Source organism: Heteronotia binoei, chromosome 10 (assembly GCF_032191835.1).
Source record: "Heteronotia binoei isolate CCM8104 ecotype False Entrance Well chromosome 10, APGP_CSIRO_Hbin_v1, whole genome shotgun sequence".
Lineage (NCBI taxonomy): Eukaryota > Metazoa > Chordata > Lepidosauria > Squamata > Gekkonidae > Heteronotia > Heteronotia binoei.
The window spans coordinates 10,939,362-10,955,118 of NC_083232.1; the positions used below are offsets into that span (position 1 = coordinate 10,939,362).

Genomic DNA, 15,757 nt, shown 5'->3' on the forward strand with positions numbered 1-15,757 from the left:
GTCCAATTCTATGAGCCCCAAAAGAAGGTGCCCCTATCCTTCATTATTTCCTATGGAAGGAAGGCATTGAAAAGGCGTGCCGTCCCTTTAAATGTGATGGCCAGAACTCCCTTTGGAGTTCAATGATGCTTGTCACAGCCTTGATCTTGGCTCCACCCCCAATGTCTCCTGGCTCCGCCCCCAAAGCCCCCAGATATTTCTTGAATTGGACTTGGCAACCCTACCCCGCCCCCAGCCAGCTGCCAGCATGCTGCTCTAGATCTTGGGCAGGTTTAGAAACCTGCAAACAGGTCCCTTTCAAAACGTGTGTGTGTGTGTGTGCGCGCCTTTAAAATTGAGCAGGAAGTACTTCATCGGAAAAGTCAGCAACACAGTCCCTCCCTTTGTTTTGCTTTTGTTTCAGAGCAACTAAGTGGGTCTGTGAGAGACAGAGAGAGGGAGGAAGCAGTGTGGCCCCTCTACTTTTCAGACTTTTGTGGAGGAACCAGACCAAGTACGTACGTGTGTGTGTGTGTTAGAGAGAGAAAGGGTTGCCAATTCTCAGCTTTTGAGCCCCCCCCCTTTAGGGTAATCAGAAAGCGGGGCGGGGGGGGGAGGGAAAGGTCTACTGGGCAATTATTCCCCATGGAGAACGATTCCCATAGGGAATAACGGAGAATTGATCTGTGGGTATCGGGGGCTCGGGGTGGGGCTGTTTTTTGAGATAGAGGCACCAAATTTTCAGTATAGCATCTCGTGCCTCTCCCCAAAACACCCCCCAAGTTTCAAAACGATTGGACCAGGGGGTCCAATGCTATGAGCCCCAAAAAAGGTTATTTTCTATGGAAGGAAGGCATTTTAAAAGGTGTGCTGTCCCTTTAAATGTGATGGCCAGAACTCCCTTTGGAGTTCACTTATGCTTGTCACACCCTTGCTCCTGGCTCCAGCCCAGTGTCCCCAGATATTTCTTCAATTGGACTTGGCAACCCTATGTATTAGCTACAGTGGTGGGCTTGGACTAAAGCCATTTGGGTTCCTGTTTGACCATAACTTTTTCAGGCCAACCTTAGCAGTATTCTTGCGTTGATAAATGTTGTCATTGCTTTGGAGGAAGAGTGGAATGCAAATATGATTGCTAATAATTCTCTCATCAGCTACCTATCTTGCTGGGTGGGGGGGGGGAGCCAGTTTGGTGTAGTGGTTAAGTGTGCGGACTCTTATCTGGGAGAACCGGGTTTGATTCCCCACTCCTCCACTTGCAGCTGCTGGAATGGCCTTGGGTCAGCCACAGCTCTGGCAGAGGTTGTCCTTGAAAGCGCAGCTGCTGTGAGAGCCCTCTCCAGCCCCACCCACCTCACAGGGTGTCTGTTGTGGGGGAGGAAGGGAAAGGAGATTGTGAGCCGCTCTGAGACTCTTCGGAGTGGAGGGCGGGATATAAATCCAATATCATCTTCTTCTTCTAAAAAAAAGACCAGAGATTGCATACTCAAGATCACTTTTAAATGTACCATCTTTACCCAGGGGCATAGTCAGGATTTTAAATGGCAGGAGTCTTTTTAAAAAGTTGCCGAGGGAGGGGGAGGGCACCCTTTCCCATCCCCATCCACTGGAGGGCCTGTCACTTCTCAGAAGCTTTTCTGGGGTAGGGGCAAAAGTTTGAGGCTCAGAAAGTGGTCAAGGCAGCCAACCCTAAAACTTTGCAGTCAAAAAGAGAGCCAGTTTGCTGTAGTGGTTAAGTGTGTGGACTCTTGATTCCCCACTCCTTCACTTGCAGCTACTGGCATGGCCTTGGGTCAGCCATAGCTCTTGCAGGAGTTGTCCTTAAAAAGGCAGCTGCTGTGAGAGCTCTCTCAGCCCCACCCACCTCACAGGGTGTCTGTTGTGGGGGAGGAAGGGAAAGGAGATTGTGCGGTGCTCTGAGACTCTGAAGAGCCAGTTTGGTGTAGTGGTTAAGTGTGCGGACTCTTATCTGGGAGAACTGGGTTTGATTCCCCACTCCTTCACTTGCACCTGCTGGCATGGCCTTGGGTCAGCCATAGCTCTGGCAGAGGTTGTCCTTGAAAGGGCAGCTGCTGTGAGAGCCCTCTCCAGCCCCACCCACCTCGCAGGGTTTCTGTTGTGGGGGAGGAAAGGAAAGGAGATTGTGAGCCGCTCTGAGACTCTTCGGAGTGGAGGGCGGGATATAAATCCAATATCTTCTTCTACCTCACAGGGTGTCTGTTGTGGGGAGGAAGGGAAAGGAGATTGTGAGCCGCTCTGAGACTCTTCGGAGTGGAGGGCAGGGTATAAATCCAATATCTTCTTTTTCGGAGTGGAGGGCGGGATATAAATCCAGTATCTTCTTCGTCTTCACCTTGCGTGCAAGCAGGGGGATTTCTTTCCACCTCCTTCTCCCCCACCAGCAGCTCCATCACACGTTCCCTGGGCCATTCTACGTGGCTTCCTCTGTCTTCCCTCCTCTCTGCCTGCCGCTGCGTTTGCTGCTACAGTGCCCTGTGCCCTGTTCAGCTCTCCTGGCTCTGGCTGCCACTGATCATGCTTTGCTGGCTCAGTCATGGCCCAAAACGGGGAGAGGGGGAAGCAGGCTGCACCCTGGGGGGCTGCCTGGAAGTTGGGGGCAGTGGCTCCACAGCCCCCCCCCCCTCATGGTTACAGGCCTGTCTCTACCTGATTGCTAAGCATTTGTTAGACCAAGCAGGAGTCAAGTGGCACCTTTAAGACCAACCAATTTTTATTTAGAACGTAAGCTTTCGTGTGCTCTTAAGCACACGAAAGCTTACGTTCTAAATCAAAATTGGTTGGTCCTAAAGGTTCCACTTGATTCCTGCTTTGTTCAACTTCTTCAGACCAACACGGCTGCCCGCCTGGATCTAAGCATTTGTTAGAGTTAGAGCTATTGATTTTAGTGGTGCTTATTTCTACAGAGTTGGAAAAAAAACAAGTTTACCATTATGACACTGATCTCAACAGATTTTATTTTGGAGATAGCTATTGTAGTATTTGAGGAACAGCAGAGTCAAAAACACTGTGATCAGTCAAATTAAAAGCTGAAGAAACTGAGACAGGAAATTGCTCAAATAGCACAGGAAATGACTGGCAAAGAAAACAGAGATCTTGTTTCTTCCTTGCAGATGTGGTTGTGTGCTTGCAACTTGGTTGTGTGCTTGCAACTTGGTTGTGTGCTTGTTGTGTGCTTGCCAGGTTGGTTGTGTGCTTGCAACTTGGTGCAAAGCTGGAAATGAGGAAACAGCTTAAACAAATTATTCTAGTTTAATTTTTAATAAGATGAGTTTGTCTAGTCTTTTGTGGTCCTTAACGCTTTTCTCTTTTTTTAGTGCTGTGTAAATTCTCAAGATATATCTATGGTTTAAAGCAGAGGTGGCCAAACTTGCTTAATATAAGAGCCGCACAGAACAAACATCAGATGTTTGAGAGCCACAAGACTTGAACGTTAGATGTTTGAGAGCTGCAGGACTGGACAGGCAGGCAAATAGGAGGGAGGGAGAGGTGGAAAGAAAGCAACTTTAATTTTAAATACATTCTCCAAGCCGCTGGCTGGCTTGGCTTGAAGAAGTGATTTAAAGAGAGAACTTTTAATTTTCCAGAGTTATATACTTATACCCCAATAATTCTGCCTTATCTACATACAAGTCTTTTTTTCGAATTTATCTTACTCTGCTTCGGTAGTTCCTACCCCCCCCCCCACCCCAAATTCTTTGGCTAGAGGGAAATCAGGATGGTGGGTTTTTAAAAGTTCAGATTTTTGGACATTAACTATCTGGCCTCTGTTCTGTCCCAACTGACCTGATTGACTGTTTCTCTGTTTTAATTTTTGTAAATTATTTAATGTATTTTACTATTTATTAAGCCGATTGTTGAATTTTATGTCGTGAGCCGCCCTGAGCCCGCCTCGGTGGGGAGGGCGGGATATAAATCGAATAAATAAATAAATAAAATATGAAAGTATTGCCCAATACCAAGAGCCCCATGGTGCAGTTGTAAAGCTGCAGTACTGCAGTCTGAGCTCCTTGCTCATGACCTGAGTTCAATCCTGGCGGAAGCTGGATTCAGGTAGCCAGCTCCAGGTCGACTCAGCCTTCCATCCTTCCGAGGTCGGTAAAATGAGTACCTAGCTTGCTGGGGGGAAAGTGTAGATGACTGGGGAAGGCAATGGCAGCCACCCTGTAAAAATTCCATGTTGTTTTATGGATTTTTTCCAGTTGCATATATTTGTTATGTAAACATGTTTTAACCCTTCTGTTGTGGAAGGTGCACTGTTATACATTGGTGTATATGCCTATGGCTATAACAGTAACAATAAACTTCTCTCTCTCACACACACGAGAGAGAGAGAGAGAGAGAGAAATCTCTAGAAAGATGGTGTGTGTGTAAAAATCTATACCTTTCTAGAGATTTACTCAAACTGAAAATGCCATACTAGAAAACTGTACAACATTTTAAAGGGTCCTCACAAGTTATCAGTTGCCTAGTTGTAGTCTTTCTTTAACAGGTTTGGGTGTTTTCCTTTGTAGGTAGTTTCAGAATGAAACCTACGACTCAGTGCTGCTTGATATTTTGGTGCTTTTGCTTTGGTATTTGTAACGGGTCTGCTCCGAGTCAGTTCGTTCATAGGTAAGTGACTGGTACGGAATGTTACCAAAGATGATTGCTCCTAATCTGATAGTGTGATAAAAGTTCTGAACTGAAAGTTCTGGACTGAAAGTTCTGTGAGGAAAGGGAGCCAAGAATGGGCTAATTTCTGTGCTTGTTTCGAGGGATATGCAGACTTCTTGAGACATAGCACTCCCATCTTTTCCATTTGTTCTAGGAAAAAGTTAATAGAGTTGTCTTGCTCTCACTACATTGTTGTTTACCTGTGCAGTCTACGCTTTGGCATAGTTAACATATCATGTCTGCTACTTAATGGTCTGTTTTCAAATTGCTGTATTCCTAGTTGCCCATAGATGAAAGTTCCATGTGGACACCCTGCCTGCTGAGCTGTAGGGGAAAGGACGTGACCTAAACTTTGTTTTCAAGATGGACACAACTTGCCTGGCTCCTGGTTCTTTTTCCCTTTTAAGCCAGCAAAATTAAATTCTAATTTTCTGACGCTTAAAGGAGAAACCACAGGGTGCCCGTAGATGAAAGTTCCATCTGGAGTCTGGACACCTGGCCTGCTTGAACCTGTAGGGGAAACGACATGACCTACGCTTTGTTTTCAGAATGATGTGGGACAGCCAGTTTGGTGTAGTGGTGAAGTGTGTGGACTCTTATCTGGGAGAACCGGGTTTGATTCCCCACTCCTCCACTTGCACCTGCTGGAATGGCCTTGGGTCAGCCATAGCTCTCGCAGGAGCTGTCCTTGAAAGGGCAGCTGCTGTGGGAGCCCTCTCAGCTCCACCCACCTCACAGGGTGTCTGTTGTGGGGGGAGAAGATACAGGAGATTGTAAGCTGCAGGGCGGGGTATAAATCTGCAGTCATCGTCTTCTTCTAGTACTTCACTTATCAGGTACCTAATTCTCTTCACTGATTTACTTTGTGAGATCTGCTTTGAGTCTGAGTGAGAAAGGTGGACCATAAATATTGCAGATAAACACTTAGATGTAATTGTAGCTATTTAGAAGCTGTGGAGCGTAAAGACAATGCACAACGTCTTGAACTGCATCTATGGAGAGCCAGTTTGGTGTAGTGGTTAAGTGTGCGGACTCTTATTTGGGAGAACGGGGTTTGATTCCCCACTCCTCCACTTGCACCTGCTGGAATGGCCTTGGGTCAGCCATAGCTCTAACAGAGAGCCAGTTTGGTGTAGTGGTTAAGTGTGTGGACTCTTATCTGGGAGAACCGGGTTTGATTCCCCACTCCTCCACTTGCACCTGCTGGAATAGCCTTGGGTCAGCCATAGCTCTGGCAGAGGTTGTCCTTGAAAGGGCAGCTGCTGTGAGAGCCCTCTCCAGCCCCACCCACCTCACAGGGTGTTCGTTGGGGGAGGAAGGTAAAGGAGATTGTGAGCCGCTCTGAGACTCTTCGGAGTGGAGGGCGGGATATAAATCCAATATCTTCTATCTATGTGAGGATTTTACCTTCCATGGCTAGTGTAGGGGAGCATCCACTTCATGTCATGCTCAATATGGACACAACTTGCTTGGCTCCTGGTTCTTTTTCCCTTTTAAGCCAGCAAAATAAAATTCTAATTTTCTGCCGCTTAAAGGAGAAACCACAGGGTGCCCATAGATGAAAGTTCCATCTGGACACTCGGTCTGCTGAACCTGTAGGGCAGGGGTGGCCAACGGTAGCTCTCCAGATGTTTTTTGCCTACAACTCCCATCAGCCCCAGCCTTTGGCCATGCTGGCTGGGGCTGATGGGAGTTGTAGGCAAAAAACATCTGGAGAGCTACCGTTGGCTTTCCCTGCTGTAGGGGAAAGGAAATGACATAAGCTTTGTTTTCAAAATGGTGTGCGACAGCTTGCTGTTCCACGCCCCCCCTACTTTTAAAATGCTTTCCTTTCTGAGTTGCACTGAAGGCTTACACCATAACTCAGGAGGGGAATTGAAAGAAGAAGAAGATGATGATATTGGATTTATATCCCGCCCTCCACTCCGAAGAGTCTCAGAGCGGCTCACAATCTCCTTTACCTTCCTCCTCCACAACAGACACCCTGTGAGGTGGGTGGGGCTGGAGAGGGCTCTCACAGCAGCTGCCCTTTCAAGGACAACCTCTGCCAGAGCTACGGCTGACCCAAGGCCATTCCAGCAGGTGCAAGTGGAGGAGTGGGGAATCAAACCCGGTTCTCCCAGATAAGAGTCCGCACACTTAACCACTACACCAAACCAGCTCTCCAGAGAGAGGCGGGGGGAGTAGTATGGCAGCAGCAAATGGAGTTGACCATGAGGATGTTAACCCCGCCCACTTACAGGTTTTTTTTTTTTAAAAACCCTTGATATTAACAGTATAGTTCCTGTGTTATTATTAACAGTGTCATTAACCAAGACTCTTTTGATTGTAATGAGACAATATTGCGTTATGTAAGAGGCAATTATTTTCTTGTTTCAGTAGTCCTCATTTCCCTGACTGGAAGAAATTGTACTTTGTTTATCACTGGCCAGTGACTGTGTGTAAGGTAAGGCTCTTCCTTTTAAAGGAATAGATTTGTTCAACCTAAATTACCCCTATTCTGAAGGCGCATGGTGAATAACGGACTTCATAAGAGATGGCTTCGGTGTTGATCACCACAGGGAGAGGGAGAAATTCCGTTTTAGATACTTACTACAGGAGTAAAACCCAAAACCATAAGTAGCAATTGTTAGAGAAATTCCTGGTTGGTCTGGATAATTGCAGTTGTGATGGGGACAGCATCCAAAAGATCCTTCTGGGTCTAAGAGCTGGTGTGGCCATTAATGCAACTTGCCCTCAAAAACAACTGCTCATGTCACTTGTCACAGTAAAATCAGGGAAGAGAGTACCAAGGCACCAACATAGGGGTAACTTACAACCTTGAGTTAACAGCAGGGATTGTTATTGATGCTTACTGTGGGCACAATTTCACTTTATATAATCTATACATTATCGATATGATGTAGTAGCTAGAACAGGGGTCCTCAAACTTTTTAAATAGGGGGCCAGTTCACTGTCCCTCAGACTGTTGGAGGGCCGGACTGCCGTTACTGTACAAGGCCGTGGGCCGTCAGTTCTCCGTCTTCTGCATCTCTCTCTCTTCCCCACAGCACACACCCCGGCCTGGGAACTCACCTCACCTCGGTATCACCTCACACTCTGTCTCCGGCGCCTCAGCCCAGTGCCGGAAGTGTGTGTTGCTAACGTGAGTTTAGGTCGAACGTCACTTCCGGTCTGATTTTGCCATAACCCAGCAGGCCGCATAAACGTCCTCAGCGGGCCGTAGTTTGAGGACCCCTGAGCTAGAATGTTGGGTTTCGTTGTGGAAAATCTCAATCCCAGTCTCTATTGGGTATGCTTACTGAGCAGTCTTAGTGAAAATTCCTGGTCACTGGTAAACCTCCCCCTTCCACAGTGACAGGCTGTGTGTCAAACACCCAGACGCTTTACAGAGTATGCAAAGGTTCAAGAGGAGCCCTCACTCATCTTTTGGTGGGCTAAAAAGATTCATGTGCCATTGGCAAATGTATCAGTGATCTCTGGTTTTAAACGATTTGGAAGTTGACTCACGATGCGACTGCTTCGAGCAAAGTTTTTATTTTCCATCAAAGCGATGTTTGATATTAAAATGAGGGAAATACAAAAATGGCAAATTGTGGCATAATTCGTACTTAAAATGCGTTGATAGTAAATATTACATACAAATGGTTTCAGAGGGTAAATGTGTTAGCCTGCAGTAGAACAGCTAGCTTCCAGTCCAGTAGCTCCTGAGGTCCAAGGAACCTTAGAATCTGATTAAGGAAGAAAGGTTAAAATGCTTGGGGCTCTTTAGCTTGGAGAAACGTCGACTGCGGGGTGACATGATAGAGGTTTACAAGATTATGCATGGGATGGAGAAAGAAGTACTTTTCTCCCTTTCTCACAATATAAGAACTCGTGGGCATTTGATGAAATTGCTGAGCAGCCGGGTTAGAACGGATAAAAGGAGGTACTTCTTCACCCAAAGGGTGATTAACATGTGGAATTCACTGCCACAGGAGGTGGTGGCGGCTTCAAGCATAGACAGCTTCAAGAGGGGGTTAGATAACAATATGGAGCAGAGGTCCATCAGTGGCTATTAGCCACAGTGTGTGTGTGTGTGTGTGTGTGTGTATATATATATATATAATTTTTTGGCCACTGTGTGACACAGAGTGTTGGACTGGATGGGCCACTGGCCTGATCCAACATGGCTTCTCTTATGTTCTTATGTGACACAAAGTGTTGGACTGGATGGGCCACTGGCCTGATCCAACATGGCTTCTCTTATGTTCTTATGTGACACAGAGTGTTGGACTGGAGGGGCCATTGGCCTGGTCCAACAGGGGTTCTCTTATGTTCTTATGTGACACAGAGTGTTGGACTGGATGGGCCACTGGCCTGATCCAACATGGCTTCTCTTATGTTCTTCTGTGACACAGAGTGTTGGGCTGGATGTGCCACTGGCCTGATCCAACATGGCTTCTCTTATGTTCTTCTGTGACACAGAGTGTTGCACTGGAGGGGCCGTTGGCCTGATCCAACATGGCTTCTCTTATGTTCTTATGTGACACAGAGTGTTGGACTGGATGGACTGTTGGCCTGATCCAACATGGCTTCTCTTACGTTCTTATGTTCTTAAGCTTTGCCTACCAAAAGCTCATACCCCAATTTTTTTGTTGTTGTTCTGTAAGGTGCTATTGGACTGGAATCTAGCTGTACATAAAATACTTATTGTTAGCTGTATACTTTATTTCTGTAAAGAAACACGTGAAAAATTATCTGCTGGTTGTATGTTTTTATTTGTGTGTGTGTGTGTGTGGGCATGCCTGGAAGTCATGGTTGACTTCTGGTGACCCCGAGTGGGGTTTGAACATTTACAGCTGCGGCTTGATATTGCCTGGTATTCCTTGGAGGTCTCCCATCCAAGTACTGGGAGGGGTGGCCTTTCTTAGCTTCTGAGATCTGATGAGATCAGGTTTGCCTGGGCTATCCAGGTCAGGGCTTGCTGTAGGTCAAGGGTGGCCAACGGTAGCTCTCCAGATGCTTTTTTTTTTGCCTACAACTCCCATCAGCCCCAGCCATCAGCCATGCTGGCTGGGGCTGATGGGAGTTGTAGGCAAAAAAACATCTGGAGAGCTACCGTTGGCCACCCCTGCTGTGTAGGTCATATCTGACTGCTGTTTTAACCCGACTGCTCAGCAATTTCATCGGATGCCCACGAGTTCTTGTATTGTGAGAAAGGGAGAAAAGGACTTCTTTCTCTGCTTTCTCCATCCTGTGCATCATCTTGTAAACCTCTATCATGTCACCCCGCAGTCGACGTTTCTCCAAGCTAAAGAGCCCCAAGCGCTTTAACCTTTCTTCATAGGGAAAGGGTTCCAACCCTTGAATCATTCTCATTGCCCCTTTCTGGACTTTTTCCAATGCTGTAATATCCTTTTTGAGGTGCGGCGACCGGAATTGCACACAGTGCTCCAAATGAGACCGCACACTTAGAACCACAGGTGCATCCTTCTTGTACTCACCTGGACTGCAGGTCACTTCAAATTCTCAAAGCTTAGGTCTGAAAATGACTTTGCGTGTTGAGCATTTGTGGTACTTATGCTTAAAAATGTGTGTTTAGCATTAAAGTTTAGCTTTCCGTTATACTGAAGGGCTTTTTTTTCCCTCTCTAGATGAGTGAGAATGATTGCAACAATCCGCCCATGTATTGGACCATCCATGGCCTCTGGTAAGACTTGAAATCCTGCCATTTGGAGGTTGGGCGGGACATAAATCCATGGAAATAAATGAATAAATTTTTCACTTAGAACCACTGAATTTGAAGGAATTCTGTATGGAATCTAGGCAAGTTTTCAACCTGAGACGGAATACGCTAGAGTATTGGTTAGGGTTACCAAGCCTTGACAGTTCTGTAGCAGGAGGCTCTGATGGCAGGGATGGGTGGAAATGGTGTCGCTGCCAAAGTTCCCTCTACACTGCGGAGTCTTGTGAGCAAAAATTTTACTTTGTGAGCTACTGGCATTAAAGTTGTGAACTGCTGCATCAATTAGTTTGCTCAAGGGCCAATTTTTCCTGAGCTGAGACAAAAATGTGTGAGCTAGAGGCTAAAAAATTGTGAACTAGCTCACACTAACTCCGCTTAGAGGGAACACTGGTCACTGCAATGCCTTGGTTTCATTTCTGGCTGAAAAACCCAAGTGTGGTAACTCTGTAGGAACTGCACTGATTTCTGTGGTTTGATTGTGGTGATCCAGGGGATTCTTAGAGTGTCACCTTGATGCAGTGGTGTTGCTTCCAGTTGTTTGTTTGTTTGTTTTTTTGGGGGGGAGGCTGGAACAGACACCAAGGTGTCACACAGTACCATTTCCCCTCCTGCATGGTTAACAAACCAAAGTAATGGAAGCTGTAAAAGACAAGAAGGATTCCTTTAAGAGGTAGAAAGCTAATCCAAGTGACATTAATACTGTGACAAATCAAATGCAAGTCTGTGATCAGGCAGGCAAAAAGGGATTATGAGGAGCTTATTGCGAAAAACATAAAGACTAACTATAAAAATGACCAAGAGGTAAAAGGATTACTGAAGGATGATAGGGAAAGGGCTGAGAAGTCGAATGCATTTTTTTGCCTCCGTCTTCACTGTGGAAGATGAAAAGTGTTTGCCCACTCCAGAACCGCTGATTTTGGGAGGGGTGTTGAAATACTTGAGTCAGATTGAGGTGACGAGAGAGGAGGTCCTATGCCTGATAGACAATCTAAAAACTGATAAGTCACCAGGCCCGGATGGCTTACATCTGAGAGTTCTGGAAGAACTCAAAGGTGAAATTGTGGATCTCCTGACAAAAATATGTAATCTTTCATTAAAATCTGCCTCTGTTCCTGAGGGCTGGAAGGTAGTTAATGTCACCCCCATCTTTAAAAAGGGTTCCGGAGGAGATCTCTGGGAAATTACAGGCCTGTCAGTCTGACTTCAATACCATGAAAGTTAGTGGAAACTGTTATTAAAGAGAGAATTAGTAGGCATATTGATGAACAAAAATTATTGAGCAGCTTGGGTTTTGTAAGGGAAGATCTTGTCTCACTAACCTGTTAAGAGTTCTTTGAGGGGGTGAACAAACATTTGGACAAAGGGGGGCCCAATAGATGTTGTTTACTTTGACTTCCAGAAAGCTTTCGATAAAGTTCCTCATCAAAGGCTCCATAAGCTCAGGAGTTATGGAGTAAAAAGACAAGTCCTCTTGTGAATCAAAAACTGGCTAATTAATAGGAAACAGAGAGTGACTATAAATGGGCAATTTTCTCAGTGGATGGTGGTAAGCAGTGGGATGTCGCAGGGCTCAGTACTGGGTCCGATACTTTTTAACTTGTTCATTAATAATTTGGAGTTGGGAATAAGCACAGTGAAGTGGCCAGGTTTGCAGGTGACACTAAATTGTTCAGGGTGGTGAGAACCAGAGAGGATTGTGAGGCACTCCAAAGGGAAAAGTCCAGAAAAGGGTAGAATTATTAAAGCTTTGGAACACTTTCCCTATGAAGAAAGTTTAAAATGCTTGGGGCTCTTTAGCTTGGAGAAACATCAACTGCAGGGTGACATGATAGAGGTTTACAAGATTATGAATGGGATAGAGAAGGTAGAGAAAGAAGTACTTTTCTCCCTTTCTCACAATACAAGAACTCGTGGGCACTCAATGAAATTGCTGAGCAGTCAGGTTAGAACTGATAAAAAGGAAGTCCTTCTTCACCCAAAGGGTGATTAACATGTGGAATTCACTGCTGCATGAGGTGGCGGCAGCTACAAGCATAGCCAGCTTTGAGAGGGGATTAGATAAACATATGGAGCAGAAGTCCATCAGTGGCTATTAGCCACAGCCTATTGTTGGAACTCTCTTTCTGGGACAGTGATGCTCTGTATGCTTGGTGCTTGGAGGGGCAACAGTGAGAGGGCTTCTAGTGTCCTGGCCCCACTGATGGACCTCCTAATGGCACCTGAGGTTTTGGCCACTGTGTGACACAAAGTGTTGGACTGGATGGGCCATTGGCCTGATCCAACATGGCTTCTCTTATGTTCTTAGGTCTGGGGCAAGTGATGCTCTGTATTCTTAGTGCTTGGAGGGGCAACAGTGTGAGGGCTTCTAGTGTCCTGGCCCCACTGATGGACCTCCCGATGGCACCTGAGTTTTTGACCACTGTGTGACACAAAGTGTTGGACTGGATGGACCATTGGCCTGATCCAACATGGCTTCCCTTATGTTCTCCTCATTTCCATCTGCTGCTCATTTTAGCCTCAGGGGAGAGCAGGGAGAATTGGTGGGAGCCCTCCTGCTGGAAGCAAGTACATGTTTTCCTATTTATTTGCTTAAAACATTTTGTAGTCACCTTTTTCCTTTACAGGGCTCAAAGTGGTTTATAACATAAATAAAATACATTAACTAGAGTTCGTAAATAAAACCTCTTTAGATAACTGCTGCATCAGATCTACAAATAGCTCTCGAATCAATATCCCTCCAAGACTGATGTAAGATACTTAGCTACATAGCTCCTAGGACCGAGATCTGAAGCTTATTCTTCTTTGAGGTGAGATTAACGGGGGCACATGGCAGAGAGTTTTCAACTGGTGCCCTCAAATTCTAGAACTCCCTCTCTCAAAAGGTGAAATCAGGTATGTCCCTACAGGTCTTTTGAAGCATGTTGAAGGACATATGTGTGCTGGGAGTACTTTGAATTGGATTGTTTGAAAGGAAAGTGTTTTGCTGTTGATGGATTTTTTAAATGAATTCTTATGACCATATTATTGGTTGGCTGTGTTAGTTTGCAGTAGACTAGCCAGACTGAAGTCCACTAGCATCTTAGAGACCAACAATATTTTCAGAGTTATGAGCTTTTGAGAGTCTGACTAACAGTAACAGGTTCAGCTCTTGAAAGCTCACTCTTCAAAAATATTGTTGGTCTCTAAGGAGCTACTGGGTGTGACCGTATTGTAACTTCGTTGTATTGATAACAAAGTTGGCTTTTTAAAAACCGGTTTTGTAACTTATATTGTCAGCTTAAATTTTAGCTGCTTTGAGAGCTTGAAAAGGCAGGAAGGGGGGTTATAAATGTTCTTAAATGAATCAAGAATGCTGTTAGTTCAGGGATCAGAAAGTTTTTTCCCTGTGCTATGCATGTTAGCAGCTAAATGCATGTTGCCTTCTTGCTGTCAGCTTTTCAACACAGGTGGTATATTGAGCTATATAAAGGCTATTGCGAGTTTGGTAGAACCATTTGTTAATTGATTTGGAAACTTTAGCCTGTTGCCAAATAAGCAACTGTACATTTAACATGTCTTCATTTTTTTAAAAAAATTCTGTAGACGATGACTAAAATTATAGCTCACAGTCTTCCCTGAGACAACACAAATTTGTAACAGCATTTCCGCATTTATGTGGATGCACTGAATTCTCTGTTCTCTCCTCCCCACAATTCTTCCGTAGGACTGATAAAGCAGAAGATTGTAATAAAACCTGGCACTTCAATGTAACAGAAATTAAGGTATGAATGTATGAAAATACAGTTTTCGCAGGTGTACATAACTTACATGGTTAAAGCATGTTTACAACTAATTTAATGATAGTAGGCTTTTATTTTCATGGTGGGTTATTTGTTTCTCTCCTGTCCCATTCCAAGAATTTAGGGTTATTTTATTTTCATGGTGGATTATTTGTTTCTCTCCAGTCCCATTCCAAGAACTTAGGGTGGATATAATTACAATCGAGTTTTTCAGAGGTATTTTATATCGTTGGTTTAAATTGGATCCAACCAGCCTAAGAAGCCTTCCTCCTACGTAACAGCCGCTTAATTTGGAGGAAGAGTCTTAATATTGGGGCAGGGCGTTGAACATAAACCAAAAGGAAAAGTGGGAATATAAATATTTTAGTAAATATTTGGAGATGCAGGATGGGCTAAGATGCACCCCAGTATCGCACAAAAATTAGTCTCACATGCCTTTGTCGTATTAAACAGTGGCCTTAAAAGTGGTATCGCTAACACCCGTATACATATGGGAAAGGTTTTACATGCAGCCGCTTGAACTGTGTTCCTGTACCACATTAAGTAGTGCAATATACCTGAGTCCCGGTGTAATGGGCTCTTGTGGTGCAGTCCTTAATTCAAAGGGTTTAGGAGGGTGTCACTCACCTTAAACTTGCATTGCTAATAACTTGCATCATTAAGAACTGCCAGCTGCATTCTGTTCTGCCTGAAACTTTTCACCCAGCAAGGTGCAAAGGGCAACTCTGGCTTTTAATTATGGCCGCAAGAATCGTGGAATCAAACACCATTCAGTCAGTAGGGACATTCTGGCTAAAGGGAGGAGCTGGTGCAACTCGCTTTGAGTTACTGCTAGCTGTAGAGTTAGTGAGTGGCACCCTAGGGTAAAAGGCAGTGAGTAGAGAAAATCTAGTTGCCCTACGCAGAGCTTTGATTTTGATGAGGAGAAGAAAAACAAAATTTCATAGAACTCTAGGTCCCCCAGGTGTCTCACACTAGCATAATCCCGTGTCAGCCAAGAGCTGTAGTAAGGATTGTGTTCCTTATGAACATATGAAGCTGCCTTATTCTGAATCAGACCCTGGGACCATCAAAGTCAGTATTGTCTTCTCAGACTGGCAGCGGCTCTCCAGAGTCTCAAGCGGAGGTTTTTCACACCTATTTGCCTGGACCCTTTTCAGTTGGAGATGCCGGGGATTGAACCTGGGACCTTCTGCTTACCAAGCAGATGTTCTACCACTGAGCCACAGCCCCATTTATGGCTCTCCAGGGTCTCAAGCTGAGGTTTTTCACTCCTACTTGCCTGGACCCTTTTAGTTGGAGATGCCGGGGATTGAACCTGGGACCTTCTGCTTCCCAAGCAGATGCTCTACCACTGAGCCACCATCCCTCCCCAATGTTGCCATACCCATTGCGTCATGGCCAGGGCTGGCTTGCCCACTTAGGCAAACTAGGCAATTGCCTAGACGCTGGGAAGATGGGGCCGAACTGGGCTCCGGAAGTGAGGGGGGGAAAGCCTCCTCCAGCGTGCTCTTCAAACAAGGGAGAACAAATTCAACAACTTAGAACAGGGGTGTCGAACTCATTTGTAATGAGGACTGGATCTGACATAAATGAA

General features: G+C 45.4%; 1 protein-coding gene across 1 annotated transcript in view; it reads left to right on the forward strand.

Annotated features, from left to right (window-relative positions):
- Positions 1-222: 222 nt before the first annotated feature.
- The window catches only part of LOC132578120 (ribonuclease T2-like), a 28,026-nt gene continuing 12,491 nt past the window's right edge, over positions 223-15,757 (forward strand). The window contains exons 1-5 of the mRNA XM_060247969.1: positions 223-493; positions 4,512-4,611; positions 7,033-7,099; positions 10,290-10,345; positions 14,085-14,142. Coding sequence (XP_060103952.1) covers positions 4,523-4,611; positions 7,033-7,099; positions 10,290-10,345; positions 14,085-14,142 — 270 coding nt within the window. The 5' untranslated portion in view covers positions 223-493; positions 4,512-4,522. The remainder of the gene's footprint in view (positions 494-4,511; positions 4,612-7,032; positions 7,100-10,289; positions 10,346-14,084; positions 14,143-15,757) is intronic.